The sequence below is a fragment of the Buteo buteo genome, chromosome 11, assembly GCF_964188355.1.
Source record: "Buteo buteo chromosome 11, bButBut1.hap1.1, whole genome shotgun sequence".
NCBI lineage: Eukaryota > Metazoa > Chordata > Aves > Accipitriformes > Accipitridae > Buteo > Buteo buteo.
In genome coordinates, this window is record NC_134181.1 from 5,053,902 (window position 1) to 5,073,786 (window position 19,885).

General features: G+C 39.8%; 1 protein-coding gene across 3 annotated transcripts in view; it reads right to left on the reverse strand.

Annotated features, from left to right (window-relative positions):
* The window catches only part of CDH13 (cadherin 13), a 518,714-nt gene extending 499,432 nt beyond the window's left edge, over positions 1-19,282 (reverse strand). For all 3 annotated transcript variants that reach the window (XM_075039933.1, XM_075039932.1, XM_075039935.1), the window contains exon 1: positions 19,118-19,282. In XM_075039933.1, the coding sequence (XP_074896034.1) occupies positions 19,118-19,162 (45 nt within the window). In that variant the 5' untranslated portion in view covers positions 19,163-19,282. The remainder of the gene's footprint in view (positions 1-19,117) is intronic.
* Positions 19,283-19,885: the final 603 nt, after the last annotated feature.

Here is a 19,885-nt window from a genome sequence, read left to right on the forward strand (position 1 = left end):
CCATTTAGAGGAACTTGAAGTGAAGCCCAAATTGAGCCCTTTTCCCACCCCACCCCCCAAAGTTCAGAAGCTTCAATTTTAAAGCATGAATATTAGTTAAGAGAATAAGTTACAAACCAAGTATTTCCTTTGGGAGTAAAAAAAGCCCTTGTAGCCTGACAAAACCCACAAAGCTTACCTTTGCTTTTGCCTATGTTGGGTATACGATCCTACATATACTCATACATACCTTCGTGTGTATATATACAAACACCATGTGTATATGCATACGCATAGCATTCTCCTGATTGCAGTACCTAAAGTCTTCACATTTCATCTCCCCTCTCTACCACAAAATGCTTCTTTCTCCAGATCTTTCAGATTCCAAAAAACCAAATTTCAATTCAGCAGTTTGCTGTGTCTTAATAAAGAGAAAAATGACAGTGTGTTTCAGGCAGGTCAGCTAATTAGGTGGTTTGTCCTTGAGTGCAGAGATTGCACAAAAGACTTTTTGAATGCATTTTACTGACACTGAAAATGTTGTCAGTGCTTAGATAATATTTCGGATGGGCTCACAGTTTACAATGATTAGTTATGAGAATAGCAAGAACATTCAGACATATGTATGTTCCCTAAAAGCTCAGGGAGGTTTAGCCTCTTTCAAATCATAGTTTTGTTTACAAAATCCTAGCTTAATTGAATTGTAAGGACTCCTCAAGAGAAAGAAAATCCGATTTTTATCTTCTGTTAATGCCATAAATATTAAAAGCAGAAAATAAACAAAATGCTTAACTGTTACTGATACTTGACAGATACACATCTTGGATTTTTAGAAAGAACATAACAATCATTGCTCCCAAGTATGATGACAAAGTTTAAAATCAAACATTTATTTTCAAGGTCTTGCAATTCAAATCCTGCATGCCACCTAAAATACAGAAGTCCAAGAAAAAAGTGCCAGTACTGAATATACACACATGGTTGCCATAAATGCAAATTCATATTGAAATTGTATCACTTATATTGGCTAATATTACTTTGTTTCCTTCCAAGTGTTTCACATACAGAAGTCTGATGAAATATTGCTCAAATAACTAATTCTTCACTATTAGGTTTAACTTCTAGTTTGAATTGTGCTATAAAGAAACAAAAAAAACCATTTGTAGTAGTCAGCTGCAAATTACTTGATGTAAGACTTCTAGCTAATATTCCACTGAGGATACTAAGGATTGTTATATTGTATTTCTGGGCTGCACAGGATACTACACATAGAAAGGCGACCACCAACTTGGTCACGTGGGGAAGTTTGGGCAGATAACACTTCTCACCTCCTTCCTCAGACCATCTCAGAGTAAGACTGCAAACCATGGGAAAGAGTAACTTACATGGCAGTTTGAGCCATCTGAGAAGACTTTAGTGTCTGCACCAATACTTCACTAAAAGAGTTGTTGACTGAGCTCAGAAGTACGTAGATGAACACATTATTCCAATGAAGGAGAAAACTGTAGTAATTTGTTCTTTCATGCAGAAGCAGAGAAGTATTCCTAGTAGACCACCTCTACTCTTTTCTTTGATCACAGCTAACTACAGACAGCACACAGAGAGAATAGGAACCTAATTCTTTCAACAAGTTTAAAGCATGACAGAAACATGGATCCACGATCGTCACACATGCTACTGACTTGTTTGACATTGCATCTCTAAGAATACCTACAATTTCATTTCCTAATTCCCTGAATGCCTTTGCACATTAACGCCTATCAGGATGACAAAGGAGGATGAACTTGAAACGAAGGACAGCCTAACAACTTCCTTAAGTCTGTGCAAGATGGGGTTTAACTAGCAATGGTGAAGAGCAACTGAGACGACATCTGCCAGGACTCACATGGATCCTCATATAAAATATATTTTTTTAAGTGTCCGATTATCATGATTTAGAGGGCAGAGGGAATGAGGTATAGTAAATATAGGAGGAATAAGAACTTAAGAGAAATCTTTTCTGCTTTTATTCTCAGATTTGTAAGCATACAACATGCTTTAAATGCTCACATGCTAGATTAAAGTTGCCAAGCAAAGAAAATGAGAGTACTCCTGAAGAAAAAAAATTCAGATGGGGAAAAAAAAGAAAATATTCTTAAAATGATCCATTGATCCTAATCTTATTTTAATTTTAGTAAAGCATTGATGTTCAATAATCTGAAATACATCATTGACAAGAACAAAATGACAACAGTCAAGCCTCCCCTTCGAGTGAAGTCATTCTTTTAACCGCAGTTCCCCAAGAGCACTAAAAATACATCTTCGTTGTCACAAGACGACTTCAACATATCTTTAAGACAAGGATTAAATGCTGGCAGTTAGATGCACTGCAGGAATAGAGGGACAGATTTTTCATTAAGACACAAACTAGTGACTGTAAAATTTTAGTTCTAATAAATAGAAAGAGTGCAAGACCCTTTCCAGGATTCCTCCCCAACAAAGTATGTTGCTCTGCATTCTCAGGACCAGGGACAATGTGTACTGATGGGTAATTTGGGGCTCCTGACCTGTGATTGCATCCTACTTGTTAAAGACTTCCTATAGGACTTTGCATAAGCTACTGTCTTGCTTTGTGCTTTAGTTTTCCCTGCTCTTAAGTGATATTACCATCTAACTTTTCACAGAAGTCAGGAAAATAAAAATTAGAGATATAGTAGCATACAGAAAAAGTGAGGTCCCTTCATTATGTAACATTATTCATAGCCCCCAGTAATGCAATTCTGCCTTGAAAGATACATCCACCAGGTGTTCTTAACTATAATAAATAACTGTAAAAGGCAATTGAGAAGAGACACTCTGAATATAGGTCATCTGTCTTTCCCTTGTATTTGCATTGCTCTCCAGTTAAGGGCTTGGCTTCATGCAAATCCCATGCAGCTCTATTCACAAGTGGCAAGCGCCCCAACTTTAGCCAAATCACAAGAAACAAGTGTCCAGCATCTCTTGAAACTTGGCTTATCTGCCCCAGAGCTATGCTTTTAGTTATATCCTCAAAAGGACACAAAAGCTCATGGCTTAATTTCTCACTCTTCTAAATGCTAGCATCTTTTGACTAAGAACTTGTTGTTCTAGGGTTTTGGGGTTTTGTTTGTTTGTCTTTTAGTTGGGGGTTTTGGGGGGGGGGGGGGTGTCATTTATCAGTTTCTGCCACTCTGGAGCCAACATACCAAAATCCCTTACTGATTGGCCTGCAGCAGTCCATAAAAATTTTACAGTAAATCTTGCAGCTAGAGACATACTGCTAGTACCTTGTTGGATGCACTAGACAGCAAAAAGAAATAAACAGCTAGCGTAAGAAAGAGTATTAACTCAGTCCCACAGAGCATTTAGAGACTTTTTATTTTTGGTTTCACTTGGTTCATAAAGCAATTAAACTTTGGAAGTTCTCTGCAAAGCAGAGTTATTGTTCCCTGCCAGAAGACCCAGCTCTAGAGCAATTGGTCAGGGAGATAGAAACTCCAGAAACCCTGGAGACCTGACTCTGGACAGCCTGTCCGACAGTAACTGACCCCTCTCAAAGAAAACAGAGTTGCTTCTTTATGTTAGCATACTTTTTTTTTTTAATAGTACACTAGAGAAATCTCACTATTATGTTTCAAAGCCCTTTACAGATAGGGAAAATGAGGCAGAGGCACACTCATTAGATGTTAGAAGCTCTGGATAGCAGAAGCTCATCTTTCTAATTACTGTACACACACAGGACACAGTCATGGGTCCCCACACTGATGCTGCAACTCCCAGATCTTGACACTAGTCAGTTAGCAGACAGAATATATTAAGACACCTGGTTTCCAATACACTTCCTTTATGTATTACTAGCACAACGCAGCATTAAACATGTCAGGTACTACTCTTGGTAGCAAATAAAAGGTTAATGCTTTCCAAAGTGCAGTTACCCACAAGACCATTCTGACATTTCAGAAGTCAAGAGGAACTATTATTAGCTGTGTCTAATAATATTGCAAGTTCCCACCCATGGAATCTGTGTGCAATCCTCCATTGAATTGGCAGCCTTTGGCAGTATCACTGCCACATGATTTGAACCAGGCAAGTCTCAAACACTGCCATAGCACTGTGTAGCCAGCTTGAAAATATCTTCACTGCTCTAGGGAGATGAGTGATCCCTTTGGAATTGGTTTTTGGAACTGTAAACTAATGAATCACTAACAGCTTTAAAGTAGACAAAATGTATTGCAACAGAGCACGTAGTGCCGCACAACTGAAGGAAATCTGTTTACAGTGCTTCAACAGACACTTGAAATCAAGAAGCTGAAGAAGGATGAGGCTGTTAAGAGAGAAGCAAAGCTCCAAGTGCTGTGAGCACGGTTATTCCTACCAGGGCCAGCAGCTATTCCCTGGTGCCAGGGGTGGGCTCTGACCCCCAGGCATGCTGGCCAAGCACAGCAAGGCAAGCCACAGCTCAAGGGAGGGTGTCCACATGGAAACAGGGCAAGGGACAGCAAGAAATAACACTCCTCTGGGCCTGTTAGCAAATGTGCTTCAGTGCTAAGTACAGAGATCAGAAATTCCTTCTGTCATTGAGACACATTCACTGCCTACATCACCACAGCTGCCTGGTGACCTTGTCAGTAAGATTTACACTATATTTGGTAGTGGGACAAGGTTGACACCAAACTTTGTGTTCAAGTCAAAGGTCAGCCTTATGCATGTGACTGGTGGAAAAAGACACTGCTTTACAGTTCAGATTTTTAATGAAGCAGCACAGTCTGAAGAGAGAAGCTAAAAAAAAAAAAAAAGAATCAAAGTCCACAAAGACTTTGCTGGACAAGGGGAAGGCCAAAGCTCAAAACCCTCCTCAACCTAAGGATGCTCAAAGCCACAGCTATTGCTTAAGAAAGCTCCGTGCCCTACTTTTGTCCAGCCAAAGCTAGGCTGTTACACAAATAAGATGCCTTGGGCCAGAAGGAGACCAAGCAAAAAAAGGAGCATAACTTCAAATGGAACAGTTAAAACCTTGTGTGGGAAAGATGGTAAGTTTGATGTACTAGTACTGCTTATCCAGAGACTAATTACATATTTTACAGCAAAGAGTTACTAAATAAGACAGAATACCAAAGAATCCCTTCCTTGAAGGATGTTCTCTACCCATAAAACTGCAGTCACACTTTCTTGTCTCCCTCTCTTTTCAGGCTCCATGAGTACTACACACCTTCCAGTCCAGCAGTCTTGCTTCAGCAAGAAACCTTGCCAATAGCACTAAAAAACCCAGAGATTTACAGGTGCCAAGGTAGCTAGTTGATCAAATAGGTCACCGATTCACAACAAACATACGGAAGAAGGACAAATTAAAAGACACAGCAATTATTATTTAAACAAATTGCTCAAGATTTGCTATTAATGAAATTCATATTAGCCACAGCCACAGGAGGCAACTACATAGTGAACCAGGAAATCAAGTGGGATGTGAAAGGAAAAATATTCCTCCCTGCTGCACTGGACTTTACCAGCATGTGACAAGCAGCAGGGTAGTACAAATAAATCAAGGAGGAGCTCTTGTTTACAGTTAAGCAGCTTCAGACCCCAAAAACATCCAAATTTCAGTGCACCAACTGCAAAGTAGTTTTAGAAATACCAAAAATAGTTGTAGCAATACCAGATCAGAGTCCTACCCCAGGTGCTGCATAGCCTTCCCTAAAGAAGCTTAAGAGAAAAGTTTACCCCGATCACCGCATTCAAAGCCTATCCCTACCCCCAGAGCTTGGCACAAAATTCTGTGCACCATGTACATCTCTAGCTTGTAAGTCGAGAGAGATGTACTGCATGTACTTCCTACACTTTTAAAGCAAAGGAATGCAGTCACAAATCAACAACAGTTTTACAAGGAAAATGAGGGAAGATCTTCAGTTCCCATCATATTTGGAGCCATATTCAGAGCTACACATATTCCCCAAGAGCAGTCATGACATGGGGAGTAGTAGCGTAACAGGCCTGGCATGTCCCTGACTCAGACACGCTGCTATTTAAAAACCCCAGCCCTTCTCAGAGGGGTTAACCCAGGGCAAGACTGAACCCTGCAGGGAGCACACTGAAGCCCTAACTGAACAGGAGTATTTACACCACAAAGCGCCCATGGAATTACTCGCTTTTTAAAGTTGCTCACAGCAGTACTAAGAGGTGGCTGCATCCAAGCTAACTAAGGCTGTAGCTAGCTGAGGATTTTGGCAGAAACTTTCCACAGGTACCCAAGCCTTACTTCTGTATTGGTACTGCTGATTTAAAGTGACAGTTGCAATGATACTTTACACTTGAAATAGACTCCTGCCCATCAGGCAAGTGAACCAAGACCAGCATGCCAATTACACAAGCACAGCTTATCAAACAGTAAAGATTTGGGGATGCAGCAGACCTGAACTACAGGCCAATCCCCAAACTGGAGAAAACAAAGTTGACCTGTACCTCTACTCCAGCATCAGGCCAACTCACACACTGTCCTGAGAAGAGCAGGTATAAACAGTGGATCTCAGGTCTAGAAGCCTCTGTTCTACCCGGGCTCCGAAGGCAGAAATAAGAATGCTAGTCTGCTTGCAGTCATTACACATGTACAAGGAAAAAACTGCAAAGTAACTATTTTTCCATTTTTGTTTTCTTTTCAATGCTTTGAAAGGTCAAATGTATTTACATTCTGCTGTGTTCTCTTTACCAGTGCTTTAACTCAAGCACTGCCAGATAAATCACAAGTCGTGCAAACACCCCAGAAATACGGTATCAGAAGTAGATCCATTGTGCATGAATTGTATGTTCAGTTTTCAGGGGAGGGTTGTTTCCTTTTTAAGCACAGAAGAACCTGCAGAAAACTAACAGCTAGTTTGCAAATGTGCCTGAAGTCAGGTTCTCTGCCCTTTAATCTTTGCACTTCATCTGGCCTCTAAGAGACATCAGAAAAGAAGAGAAAGGGGATAAGTCTGTCAAATTATATATAAGCAAAAGTGGTAGGGGGAGGGAAATCACACAATATCTGACAAAACTTTGGAGAAGTTGTCTTTCATAACAGCTGCCCCATAATACTCATTTCAGCAAGACATTACCCAGCTTTTCCTGGTATCTGGCTTGCTTCATGTTTATTGCTAGAAGGCCATAAGAGTTGTACTTCCCCTCCCAAGCTCTCTGGCCCTTTCCTACCTGTTGTGGTTTAACCCCAGCCAGCAACTAAGCACCACGCAGCCGCTCACTCACTCCCCCCCCCATCCAGTGGGATGGGGGAGAAAATCAGGAAAAGAAGTAAAACTCCTGGGTTGAGATAAGAACGGTTTAATAGAACAGAAAAGAAGAAACTAATAATGATAATGATAACACTAATAAAATGACAACAGTAGTAATAAAAGGATTGAAATGTACAAATGATGCGCAGGGCAATTGCTCACCACCCGCCGACCGACACCCAGCCAGTCCCCGAGCGGCGAATCCCTGTCCCCCCCTTCCCAGTTCCTAAACTAGATGGGACATCACATGGTATGGAATACACCGTTGGCCAGTTTGGGTCAGGTGCCCTGGCTGGGCATGAGAAGCTGAAAAATCCTTGACTATAGTCTAAACACTACTGAGCAACAACTGAAAACATCAGTGTTATCAACATTCTTCACATACTGAACTCAAAACATAGCACTGTACCAGCTACTAGGAAGACAGTTAACTCCGTCCCAGCTGAAACCAGGACACTACCTTTCCATTTTCTCTGGGACATACTCACTTCCATCAGTATGCAGTTAAAAAGTATGCTTGTGTTACACAGAGGACATGTGGGAAACATCCTTTCTGATATACATAAAATCCTTTCAGACAGTTAAAGAAGTGACATGCAAACAGTTTCAAAAGAAACTGCAATGTGTTTTCCTGCAGCGAAGGTTGGCTTGGCCTCACACCTTATACCCAGTTTGTCCTCTGTTCTCTCCTTTTCCATTCCCTCCCCAGCCAACTAGTTAATTAGAGGAAGGTATCTCCTAAGTTTTATTTCATCTGTGTGGTAACAAGCCTCACAAAGCATCAGTATAAATGTATTTAATGATCACGAACACAACAATGTCAAAGCAGCAGAGATAAATATTGTCCATTAAGACATACAGCAAATGATAATAAAAAAGTCACACCAAAACACAAAATGTAGAAGAGAGGAGAGTTCTGTGGCCGGGCAGTTAACGAGTGCTGGAAACAGTTTTACAAAGGATTAAATTTCCTGCCTCTTGTAAACCAGCATGCTGATACACAAATGTGCATAAAACAGAGTAGAGTACTGCTGTTTCCTGTGCCAACAACTTCAGATCCATATATGAGCAAGGCTCTGGATATGGGTGTCAGCCTAAACTATCAGGTAAGATGGCACCTAAATGAAGATGTGGAAATCAAGACTAGATGCTGCACTCCATTCCTGTATACACCTGTTAACTATATCACAAATATAAAATGCTGCTTTCCAAATCCTAACAGCTGCAAAAAGTTACAGGACATTGAATACCACTTTGTTTTTCTCCCCCACCCCCAGTTTCATTTTTCCTTCCATTTTTGTGTGTTAAGGTTTGATCTTTCCTGTATTCCTCAGTCAGCCAAGGAAAGGGACAAGAAATTCAGCAGCTATACCAGCATGTTTATTACTAAATAACTATCCCAGCACTTCTGGCTCTAAGAGATCACCAACTTAAAACCATTAATGGGGCAGCTAAATGCAATTCTCTTTTGCACATGTGCAGATAGAACTAGACTGCCTTAGGGGACTGAGGGAGAAAGGAGCAGAATAATACAAACATACCGAGAAATGCACAAGATTTGGGCCAGATACACAAGTACTAAGAGTACAATGCTTATAGTTGCCTACCACATTAGCTAGAGGTTACAATTTAACACTGCGCCAACTCTAGGCAATCTGCAGATTACATAGGTCCTGGTTATTATCACTAGGTAAAACGCTAAAGGAAAGTGACTCCTTAAGTGTGTCCAGTTTTCCTCATGCTGCAGGAAAATCCCCATCATCTTCTTATCTATCACCAAAAGACAGACCTCTATCAGCACCAAAAACAGGTATGGACTTCCCAAAAGGGCCTGTTTAAGCCCTTCTAAGAGAAGTTAAACCACAGTAGCAAGAAGTATTCACCCTTTCCCCCAATACTAGAAGTTCTGGAAGAAAGTTCGAGTAGAAAAAACTAAAAGCACTCAGACTACCTGATTTTTTTTGAGCAGATGAAGTAGAACAGAGAAAAAAAGTAATTTGAACAAGGAAATTACAGGAATACTGATGCTTCCAGTCAGCCTGGAGGTAAGGCAGGGAGAACCACTCATGCTGTGCATGATTGCTTTTTCTTTCTTCATATCCCAGGTAGACTCCAAAAACAGAGAGCATGCAGAAATCAAAAGTCAAGAACAAGCTGGAAAAACGATTTTGTTCAGGTACAACATGAGTTATGGCAGACAACCAAGTCAGTTTCTGTTTTAGCCAAGCTCCTTCAGCCAACGCATAATCAACATTTAGCTCCCATGCACAGCAAGAAACAGGTTCTATGCTTGTGTCCCTTTGACTCATGAAGGAACAAAAGCTTTGAAAACTGTATTCTTGGGAAGCAAGTGTAAGAAGATTGAATCCTCATTTCAGAGGGACATAGCCATACAGGAAGAGGCAGCTGTTCCACAAAGTCAGAGATTAGCTTTCAATAGTCCATACAAGTCTACAGATTTTCATGTTTCAGGCTTGTAACAAATGGTCCATCCATGTATCATTGTCCCCCCAGGAGTTCAAACATTTAGGTGCATCTCACTAACAACAACACTTTAGGACAGCACCATCACACTTCCAGAAACCGGACCTAGGAGTAGAACAGCCATGACCAGGCAGCGCACCTCCTACTAGAGAAACCCAAGCTTTTGGTAGCTCTGGCTCCTCCAATCTGAAGAAAGGAAGGAAGATGGGAACCTTTATCAGTGAACAGACAGTGGGGGAAATATTCTGCTATCGAGACTACATCTCACATTGCAGTAGAAACATCCAGCACCTCTCCTATACCCAAGCACTGGAAGCATAGTTGGTTGTACATTATCTGCCCGTCTTCTACACAAAACTGGTTTGGTCTCAAATGCTGTAAGTATATATAGCACTGCCAGCCTCATCCTCTGCTCCAACTGATCATTTTGCCAGCAGCCATCACATCAACACCAGTTATAAGCAAGTACACTCCTTTTTCCTCTTATGCACAAGAAAACTCTTTGCAGTTATGATTAGCTAAACATTTTCTCTTCTTAGTTTCCTCTATATGCAAAATACTAGCTGTAGAGAGATAGGCAGTTCTTTGGCAAATCATAACCAATTATATTCTTGAAAGTTGAGTGGCATTATTAAAATAGTACTACATACACCAGCAGCTTCTGATTGGCCTAAAGACTGAATTTATTCTGGGCTCCCTCCAATCAGAATTAATCTTTCTATAGTACAATGAACTGTCACTACTGAATCAACACCAGCAGCAAAAGTGACAGCAGCCTACATCATTACTCAGCTAAGATAATAGAACTAAAGTCATTGAAACAGGCAGATGTTGGAGGCTGTCTCCCATTTCAGAATAATGTTCCTGTCGTAACTCAGCACTTATTTTAGGGAAGCAAGGATAAATTCATTACCATTTGCAGGGTGCTCAGATATAATAGTAATAGAAGCCATGTAAGCCTCCCAGTATGTACACAGTGGAAATGCACATGGCATTGATACTAACCATCCTTCACCTAGATAATGCAAAGCAGGGCAATGCAATCAATCCATGTCTGCTGGAGACCTGCTCCCATATTAGTACAAGTGTTTTGCTATGGTAAACTCAGAAAACTGAAGTTGAGACACATGCAAGATCAGAAGTAATTGCCACAAGATACAAGTTTCATGATTTATTCCCAGCATCCTTACTTTATTTCCAAAGGTAATCCTTACCCTGTATCCAAAACTATCATCTAAAGAGCTGCTGTTTTGTCAGATTGCAATAATCAGTATCTTCACTGCACAAAAAGCTATACTTCTGCATTGATAACTGAACTGCATAGATACAACAATTATGGAAAACTACTGATGACATTTAAAAGTGGAGGTTGTATTCTTCTTTATCATTTTTAAATAAGATCTTTTAATTAAAAGCATTAGAGGAAAATAACAATTCCAAGAACAGAAGCAAATGTCAGATCCTTATCTATTTCTGAACAGAAGCATAAGGAGGTGCAAAAAGGTGTACTTCCCATTACTGCTAGACTTTAACAACCATCCTTACATCTTTGTCCCACTGAATGTCTCCTGCAATGATATTGACACATATTAAGGAAAGGTGATCAAATATGGGCCTAACTACTTTAGTGTTCAGGTCAGAGCTGTATATCAGTAAATTGATAGAATTATCTATATCCATAAATCAAGATTTATAGAGTTGAGAGTCCAGTTAGTTCAATCAGATCATGAATTATGAAAGCAAAAGACATTTTGGAAGAGAATAAAACCACTTAGCCTGACACAGAATACAACCTTGACATAGCAGGCTAATACAAATGCCCAGAAATCAAAACTGATTTTTACGTATTGTTCTATTTTAGTTCCATTCTCATTTATCTTTACCCACAGGTTTTTCATTTTGCATTTCACCTGAATAAGGATGGTAGATAATATCCATGACTTCCTGGCACTTACAAGACTGGTTATCTTATCATGGCAGAAGGTCAAACTGAACACCTTTTAATTTGGCCAGTTATCTAACTGTCCTGAACAGCTCAAACCTGCAGCTGAGATATCCATTCCTGCTGTGTAGCACAGTTGGAGTTGCTCAGCTTCCTCTGACAGAGCTCTGAAACAATGGGTTTAACAGGGAAGGAAATGCCCATTCGATTCTAATGGCTAATTCCATCTCCTTTCACTTCGACAGCAAAGTACCAGATGCTCTGGATTTCCTGCTTTGTCAAATGTAGAGCAGTGCTATGTTCAGCTCTCACATTTTGATATAGTTGTTGTCTGATAAAACCTGGTTCCTCAGGGAAAACAGGGCCATCTCTAGAGAAATGTATAAATACACCTTATTTGGCAGTAGAGGAACTCAAAGCCAGCAAGTTTGTCTGTGGGAAAATGCAAGACCTTGGGAACACTGTTTCCAGCGTTTTCTCTGTTCCCAAGCAGTTACCAACAGTTGGTTCAAAGTTAAGATGTAACAGAGTCTTCAAAGACCATCTTACATCAAGAAAACTAAAATAGGCTGGGCAAGGGGCAACTTTACATGATTTCCCCCCTGCCTCTGTCCTTGTATGCCATCTATACAAGCTATGGATCATACTCCCAATTCATGCATGCTGGGATAGCTCCCTAGTGGATCCAGACAAATTTACAGCAGCTTAGAATTTCTACCTTTATACAGTGACTCCACAGACAGCTGGCAGCTTTTATTTTACTTTTACACATTCAAAATCCCCTATGTTTGGCTCCAAGACTCTTCTTTAAAGACAGTTTGCACAGAAACCCTTCTTGCAATTCCAAGTTATGCCAAGACAATGAAAAGAAATAGATTAAGTGTTCTATAAAGTAGATGAGCCGATTATCAGCGTGATAAGTGTGTTGTAACATGGTTTTTTGCTCCATAGCAATTCAAACAAAACTCAATGTGGTAACAGTTTTATGGATTGATTTGAAGCAATATGAGAAGTTATTAATCCTCTTTCTACCTCTGCCACAGATGTGTTACTGTCCATGTGGCAGACAACCATTAATGTATAGAATCAGTACTCTCTCAGCTGTGTTTCTAGCCAAGCTTGCCAGCTTTGCCCCAGAGCAGATAAAGAGCACTCACACTCAACATAGCTCAGGGGAGGAAAAAGGGGTAACCTTCAACAGTAGTCTTCCGCACACAGGTAGTCATAGCTGAGAAAAGCTTACAGGTATGGATATTTGCAAGTGAGCATCTTTTATCCTAAATCTGAGTTGTGTGTTTATATATTTCTTTGCATACAGCCGCATTAACAGTGCTGTGACAGCTTAACAGCCTAGAACCCATGGTTTTCAGCATTCTGAGTCCTTGTTACACACAAGTACAAGGTCCATCTGCCCTGATTACTCATTTGCCAAAAACTTTCTCAAACTTTTAAAAACCCACTTTCTATCTATGCTCCTATTAAACACAGCCTTCATACACACAAGAATTATTTGCTCTTCATTACATACCAAACTGCAAAGTCCTAGGGAATTAAATATTAGCTTTTAGAAATATATACATTGCCGTTACCAATAATGAATTAAACATTAGTTGTTCACAGCAAGAGAACAAAAGAGTTTATAGATAGCTATTATTAGTTTTTTTAAAAAATTATAGTTTGGGGAGTAGAACCTTTAATAAATTGAGTCTGAGGAACCTTAGGCAATAGAAACTTATTAATTTCAGAGAACTGCATATGGGTGCCCAATTTTTGGGACACTTCAAAAGCTTGAAGGTAGATGTTCAGCTCCCTAAAAACAAGGCCCATAACAATACCAAATTAGACATCCATACATGGATATTCATAGATATCAGAAGTTATTTAAACACTTTAATCAGCTTTTCCAAGTGGTTAGAGATACTGCTAACTGCTATGTGCTGAAAAGATTCACCCCACCCCACTCTTAATAGCTCATATTTATTTTAGCTTGTTCTTAGAACTGTTTTAAACAGCTCTATCAAACCAAATCTTAAATTCCTCCTTTTTTCTTTAGCCAAGAAAATTAATGGTGCAAAACAGCAGAATATTGGATAAGTTAGTAGTGGAATGAGTTTCCTTCATACAAAGCAGTAAGGCTTTTAAAGAATTGGATTCTTCCGTTTGACAGAGAATACAGTCCATATCACAACACTAGAAATAAAAAAGTAGTGGGCAAATTTCCAAGACCTTTGCATAATGAAACAGTGGTTAATAAAGCAAGCCTTATTTTTCACTCCTCTTTGGCATTTAATATCCTACTGATTTGTATATACTAACATTGTGCTAGCTGCAGGACACATGAAGTGACAAAAAAACCACAGTCTCCCATCTGGGCTGATCCCATCCATCTGGTGATTAGGGCAGGGCACAGCACAACCATATGGCCATGATCAAGAACCCACTAATATCATCCACAGTTAACTGGGAAGAGCTATAGCCCACTTAGTCTCCTAAGGATGATAAATCCCTCTCATTCTGTCTCTCCTCCCCAGTGGACATGGTAGATTTGTCTTTTTGCCTGCACAGATGAAGTTTTGCTGGTTAGAATACTAGCAATACACAAAAAAGAATTTTGTGCTTGTACCTGTCAAAGGCAGAATGAAGACATTAATTCCACAAAACAATTAAAAAACCCACTAACCTCACATTTCTGCCTCAAGTCCCAAATGAAGCCCCCCTCCTCACGAAAGGCTTATGCTGGCATAGAATTCTGAAAACTAAGGCCAAAAACCTGACACAGCACCTTGGTACAGCCCAGCAGCTGAAGATTAGAGATAGGACTCCAGCAGTGATGCAGGAAGAATATAACAGCCCTGTTATCTAGCTTGCCCTTGCATATTAATAAAATGGGAAGAGCCTACTCACCTAACAACAAACAGGAAGAAAATGCAAGGCAGAACTTCTTGTCTTCTTGAACAGGCACCACTGTTGCTATCTAGATAGTTCTAATAGTTCCTGTTGCACTGGTCTGTTGAGATACCTTTTAGAAATACTAGTTTCTTAGCTGACAAGTCACTAAAAATCAAGTCAATAACCCCCAACAGATCACAGCACAAAGATATTACAAGTGCTAGAATAACCTTTTTCAATTTTTGGTCTTCAGAAACAGAAACCAGGTCCCAACATATTGCCTGAGCTACACCTTAAATTGCAAGGTAGAGTCTCAAGTGAGTTTAATTGTAACACCATAACTCTAGGAGCATTTCCATGACTAGGTTCCACTCATCTATTGCAACAAATCCCCCTTGCTTAGCAATAAGGAGTGTGGTCAGGTCCTATGTAAGAATATCTTTAAATTATTACAGCTGTTATCTAAAGTCATACTAATTCACCAGGGCCAACCTTCCCTCCAAGGCAATATTTGACAAATAGCACAGCATGACTGCTGGAATGGCTCTGTGTTTTGGGAGACACCATCTTTTGAATGAGATATGTAAGCGGAATACCTTTTTGACTACATAAGCAAAAACAATGGCCTGAAACTGTCAGGAGTAAGTGTCAGCCTACTCACAAAACACTCTTCAGTACAAATAATTATATATAATAATTGGCAATTGAGTTTCTCTAACATTTTTAAAGCATTTTTACAACTCTGATATAGCACAAGAGACATAGGACTTCTCTAGAACTCTCAAATAATAAGCAGTCTTAAGCAAAATAAGACCTACAGCAATACGATACAACTGGGAAATGCTTGGTCAGAATTTGAGCATAATCGTTAATGTTATATCAACAGACTTTGTGTGAGCAAGATTTTTCTTTTTTCCTGAAGCTGATAAATTTCTTTTGCATTTAGTACATGGGTACTGACTTTCAAGCTGTGCATGGAGCCCTCTTCTGGAGAATTTGAAAAAATAAAAGCTTAAGAATGCAGCAGCATGGGCTATGCGTTTGAGCAAAGTGTTTTAGGACTAATTTTCTCGAATCACTATAATGACAAGCTTATAAAATCTGTACATTTTTCCAATTGACTTAGTTGCAACCCAGTGGAACATGACAGTTACTGTTAAAGCTATCAAAAAGACATTTTTTTCTCATCTCATAAGCTTTATTTACAAATTTTATGTTGATTCATCTGTCTGCATGAAATGCATAACATAAAAAGAAAGCCTGTAAACACTTTTGTTTTAAAACAAATATTTTGCATATAGGCCCTAGAACATATCCTTTGGGAAAAAGGTAAAAAACACTCTGATCTGATAGATTTAAAAATCTGTATGTATTTACTGCATACTGTACACTGTATAACGAACTGCACAAGCTACCAGAGTACACTTTGTTTTTATTGTCAGCTTCAGATCAATAAAGCTGTATATTATAGATATGCTTTGTAGTTTTAAAGGTGATCCTGAATTAAAGGATTACTTGAAACATCTTCCTCAGCTACTCCAGCTAATGTTCTGTTTTCTTCTTGGTGAAAACAGGACAAACAGTTGGTAGTAGTGTAGACTAAATCTTTGCAAAACAAAAAAATCATTTATCATGCACCTGTTTACCACAATTTTTACAAACGTACTTAATAGGCTGCTTTGTTGAGATGAAAAAGTGATTCCCCATCCTCATCCTCTTAATGCCTCAAAAGGCAATTCTTTTATATTTAACAAGAACAGTTGAATTGGACGCAGACCAAGAAAACTCAAACTCAAAGTTAGTACTATTTTAGAAGTGATCTTTTAATAAAACACACATTTATGTTCTTATGAAGGTTAAGAATTCCTCAAACTTTTTTCTATGCTGTAAACTTTGCTATCATTACTTTGAAATTAAGTTATTCCTATCTTCTACTTCCACAGAAAGTATTGCATTACTAGATTGCTATTGCTTAGAAATCATTTTATCAAAATTGAGCTTTGCTGGTTCCACTAGGCATCATTGCTACTGCTAATACAATGCTCATATAAGGGAGGGAAAAAAGAAAACTTACAAAAAAAATCCCAAAATGTGTTACAACCACTACACAGCCAGATGGCTGCATTTGTTTAATATGTTGTTTCTCACATTCTTCTGTTTACTTTTCCTGTCACATGAAAGTTGTGCATGTGGTGTCAAAGAAAAGCCAAACAGCATTTCAGTAATTCCTTTTTCTTTCCCCAGCATGCTATCACCTTCAGTTAATATTTTAACCTACCGAGACTCAACCACCTTATACCTGAAGACAGAATTACATACACTTCCTTATTATAGTCTAATTCATTCCCAAATTCATTAACTCTTAGACACGATCTCCAAGTTTACTTCATAGATGTATTAAATCACCAGGTAGAGACATTGCCAGATAAAGCTACATGTGCCAATAAAGAAGGTACAGTTTAACCACTTAAATACAAAGAAAAGCTAAAGCACCACAAGCTCAGCCCTGCAGTATACTAGAACTCATCTCAGTCCAGCAAGAGAAAAAACTCTGAAGTATTGCTGAAAGTTATCAATAAAGTTCAGTTTTCAAAATCAGGTGTTCTGCACCTTGTAACATTTTAAGTAGACACTGATGTTAAAAAAAAAGCCCGCTATGTGGTTTAATAGGCCTTAGAAGTCTGTCCTTCTCTATCATATACATACTGCTTTTCCTACAACAGACCACTAAAGAAAATCCAAACTCAAGCTGATTAATTCAATACTGCGCTAGAGAAGATGGACAAAAAAAAAAAGGGCTGAAAGCACAGAAAAAGCCAAGCAAACTGCACTCCAGATGGCAGGTCTCAAACCCAAGGTGAAGGAGCACAGCTCAGTATATCCACAGGTTAACTTTACACTGTCTGTGCCCTCTCCCCCCTAGCCAGCCCCTCTGCTCCCTGAGCATTGCCTCCCACTGGCAGCTTTGCCAGCCCAGCTGCCTGCCCAGACTGGATCTCAGCCCACTTTGACAACTTCTACCCCCCCAGGAGCCCTTTGGGTATCCCCAGCCCACCAGAGCCATTCAGCCCCCCCAAGAGCAGCAGCTTGCCCACTGGCCAGCCCTTCTACACAGTCCACAGAGCCTCAGCCGGAGCTGTTAGGGAGGCCCTGCAAGAAACTGCATATATGACCAGCACACGCTACTCTGGCTCCTCAAACTCATCCTTCACCAGTACATTCAGGCACCACACCTATGGCCCAAAGCAGCTGCTTTCATTTGTTACAGTCCCCGAAGCAGGATTGTTATCCTGAACCCACCCAAATGCCTATGTGCTTGCTCACATGAGTGCCCAGTCAATGAGTCTCCCACTGTCCCATAACTTCAGCCACCCACATTCATGCTTTTTTACTCCTCATCAGGACCCAAATATCTTAGCCTTGATCCACAGCATATATGCATTCAGTTCACCCTGCTGCTTCCTGTGTACGCACTCTTGGTGTACCTCCTCTCAGCAGTAAAGCTCCCCCAACAGTGATCCCTCACCATTTTGCTCCTTATCATCCTATTTTGAAAAAGCAGACTAAATGCCTGCTGGAGATTGCAGTTACACAAACACGAGTGCACAGACTCAGCGTCCCGAGCACTAGTTCAATGCTCTAAAACCCAGCAACCCCCTAAGGGTTAACAAAACCACTCGAGATCGCAAGTCAAAAAGGAATTAACTTTTATCTCCACTCAGCGCACAGGATGCCAGTGCCACTGTCACTAAACGCAAGAGTTTACAGAGCTCCTAAGACAAAAGAAGGAAGGATGCATTCGAGCTGGACAACAACAAAGGATTTTCAAACCTCCCCAGAGCTTCCAAAAAGTGAGCCCTGTAACAGCAGCAAGAGGAAAAGAGAGCAACCAGAAGGTATCGAGAAGTCAAAGCCCAGAGAGTCCCTTTGCTTTGACAGACAGCAGCAGCAGGGCTTTAGCAGCTCCGTGTTTTTAAGGCTGGGTGTTTTTTCCTCTGCTTTCTGGCAGAGGGGGATCTATTACATTTAATAAGAGAAAGGCTACATAGCAAGTCACTAACAGAGTATTACACATCTATCAAGAGAGTACGAGAAAGGGAACCTTTTGCAAGGTCTGATTTTATTTTTCCTCCATATTCCCCCTCCTCTTTTTTTTTTTTTAAAAAAGGCAATAAATAACATGAACTGCCTATAAGCCTACTACCCAGCAAAAGCCACAGAGGAAAGAGGCAAATCAAAGTTGCAGCATTTGATATGACAGAAAATACTGCTGCTGCAGCTGCAACCGAGACACTTGAAAGATTTCCCCCCACCACCCTTTCTGAAGGGAAACCAAAAAATGCTATATATCACACAGCAAATTTGTTGTAATTGTAAATCAAGGAACTATGAGATTCTACATTCCTAGCAACTGGCTTACAGCAGAGATCTTGCATCTTTCAACAGTAATTCAAGCAACATATAATTACTCAGAAATCAGACCTGAATTACAAATACTTTCAAATCCAAATGCACAAGAGAAGGCAGATGAAAGAAAGCAAGGAAAAAACCACACATTTCTTACCTGGGACAGCAGAAAGGACAGAGTAAGTTGAGTTTTGTGCTGCATTTTGCCAGACTAGAAGGTACCAGAGGCTTTTTCATTCATGCACTCGGCTGCACTGAGCATATTTTCACTGTGAAACAGCCTTTGAGAAGAGACTCTGCCTTGAGAGCCAGCCAACTTCCCAAATAGATCAGCAGCATCATCACTAAAGCATTGGATAGAGTCTGATGACCAGAACCAATGGCTTTACAAGGATGATTTCTTCACAAAGCATCCCCATTTTGCATCACACATATTGGGCAAGCACCTCTCACAAACACAGCACCTTTAGAAAGCATTTTGCTTTGGTGTATTTGTGTGTTTAGTTTCAGTCTAACAAATCATGCCTTACAGATCTCAATAGTATTTTCCCTTTTAGAGAATGGAATTGCACAGAGAGAAATAAGAGCAACTCTGAGCACCGCTGCAAAGAGATTCTCTTTATTAAAATGTTAATAAGGTATGCTTTATTTTCAATAAATCAAAAAAATGACCACTGCAGTTTTAGTTACTTCCAAGCCTTAGAAGAACACAGTAAAATTCTTCAGTGCAGCAGAAATACAGATTATATTTTGTGTTTTCCCCTCAATCTCACAAATCACAACGAAGACAGATCAATTCTAGCCTGCAGAAAAAAATCCATCATAAGGCAATAGATTTTATTAACTGCTCAAGTAATGGCAGAACTGGCTTTTGATTCAATGAATTTGAATCTAGGACAAAGTTTCAAAGGCGCATGCCCTTCAA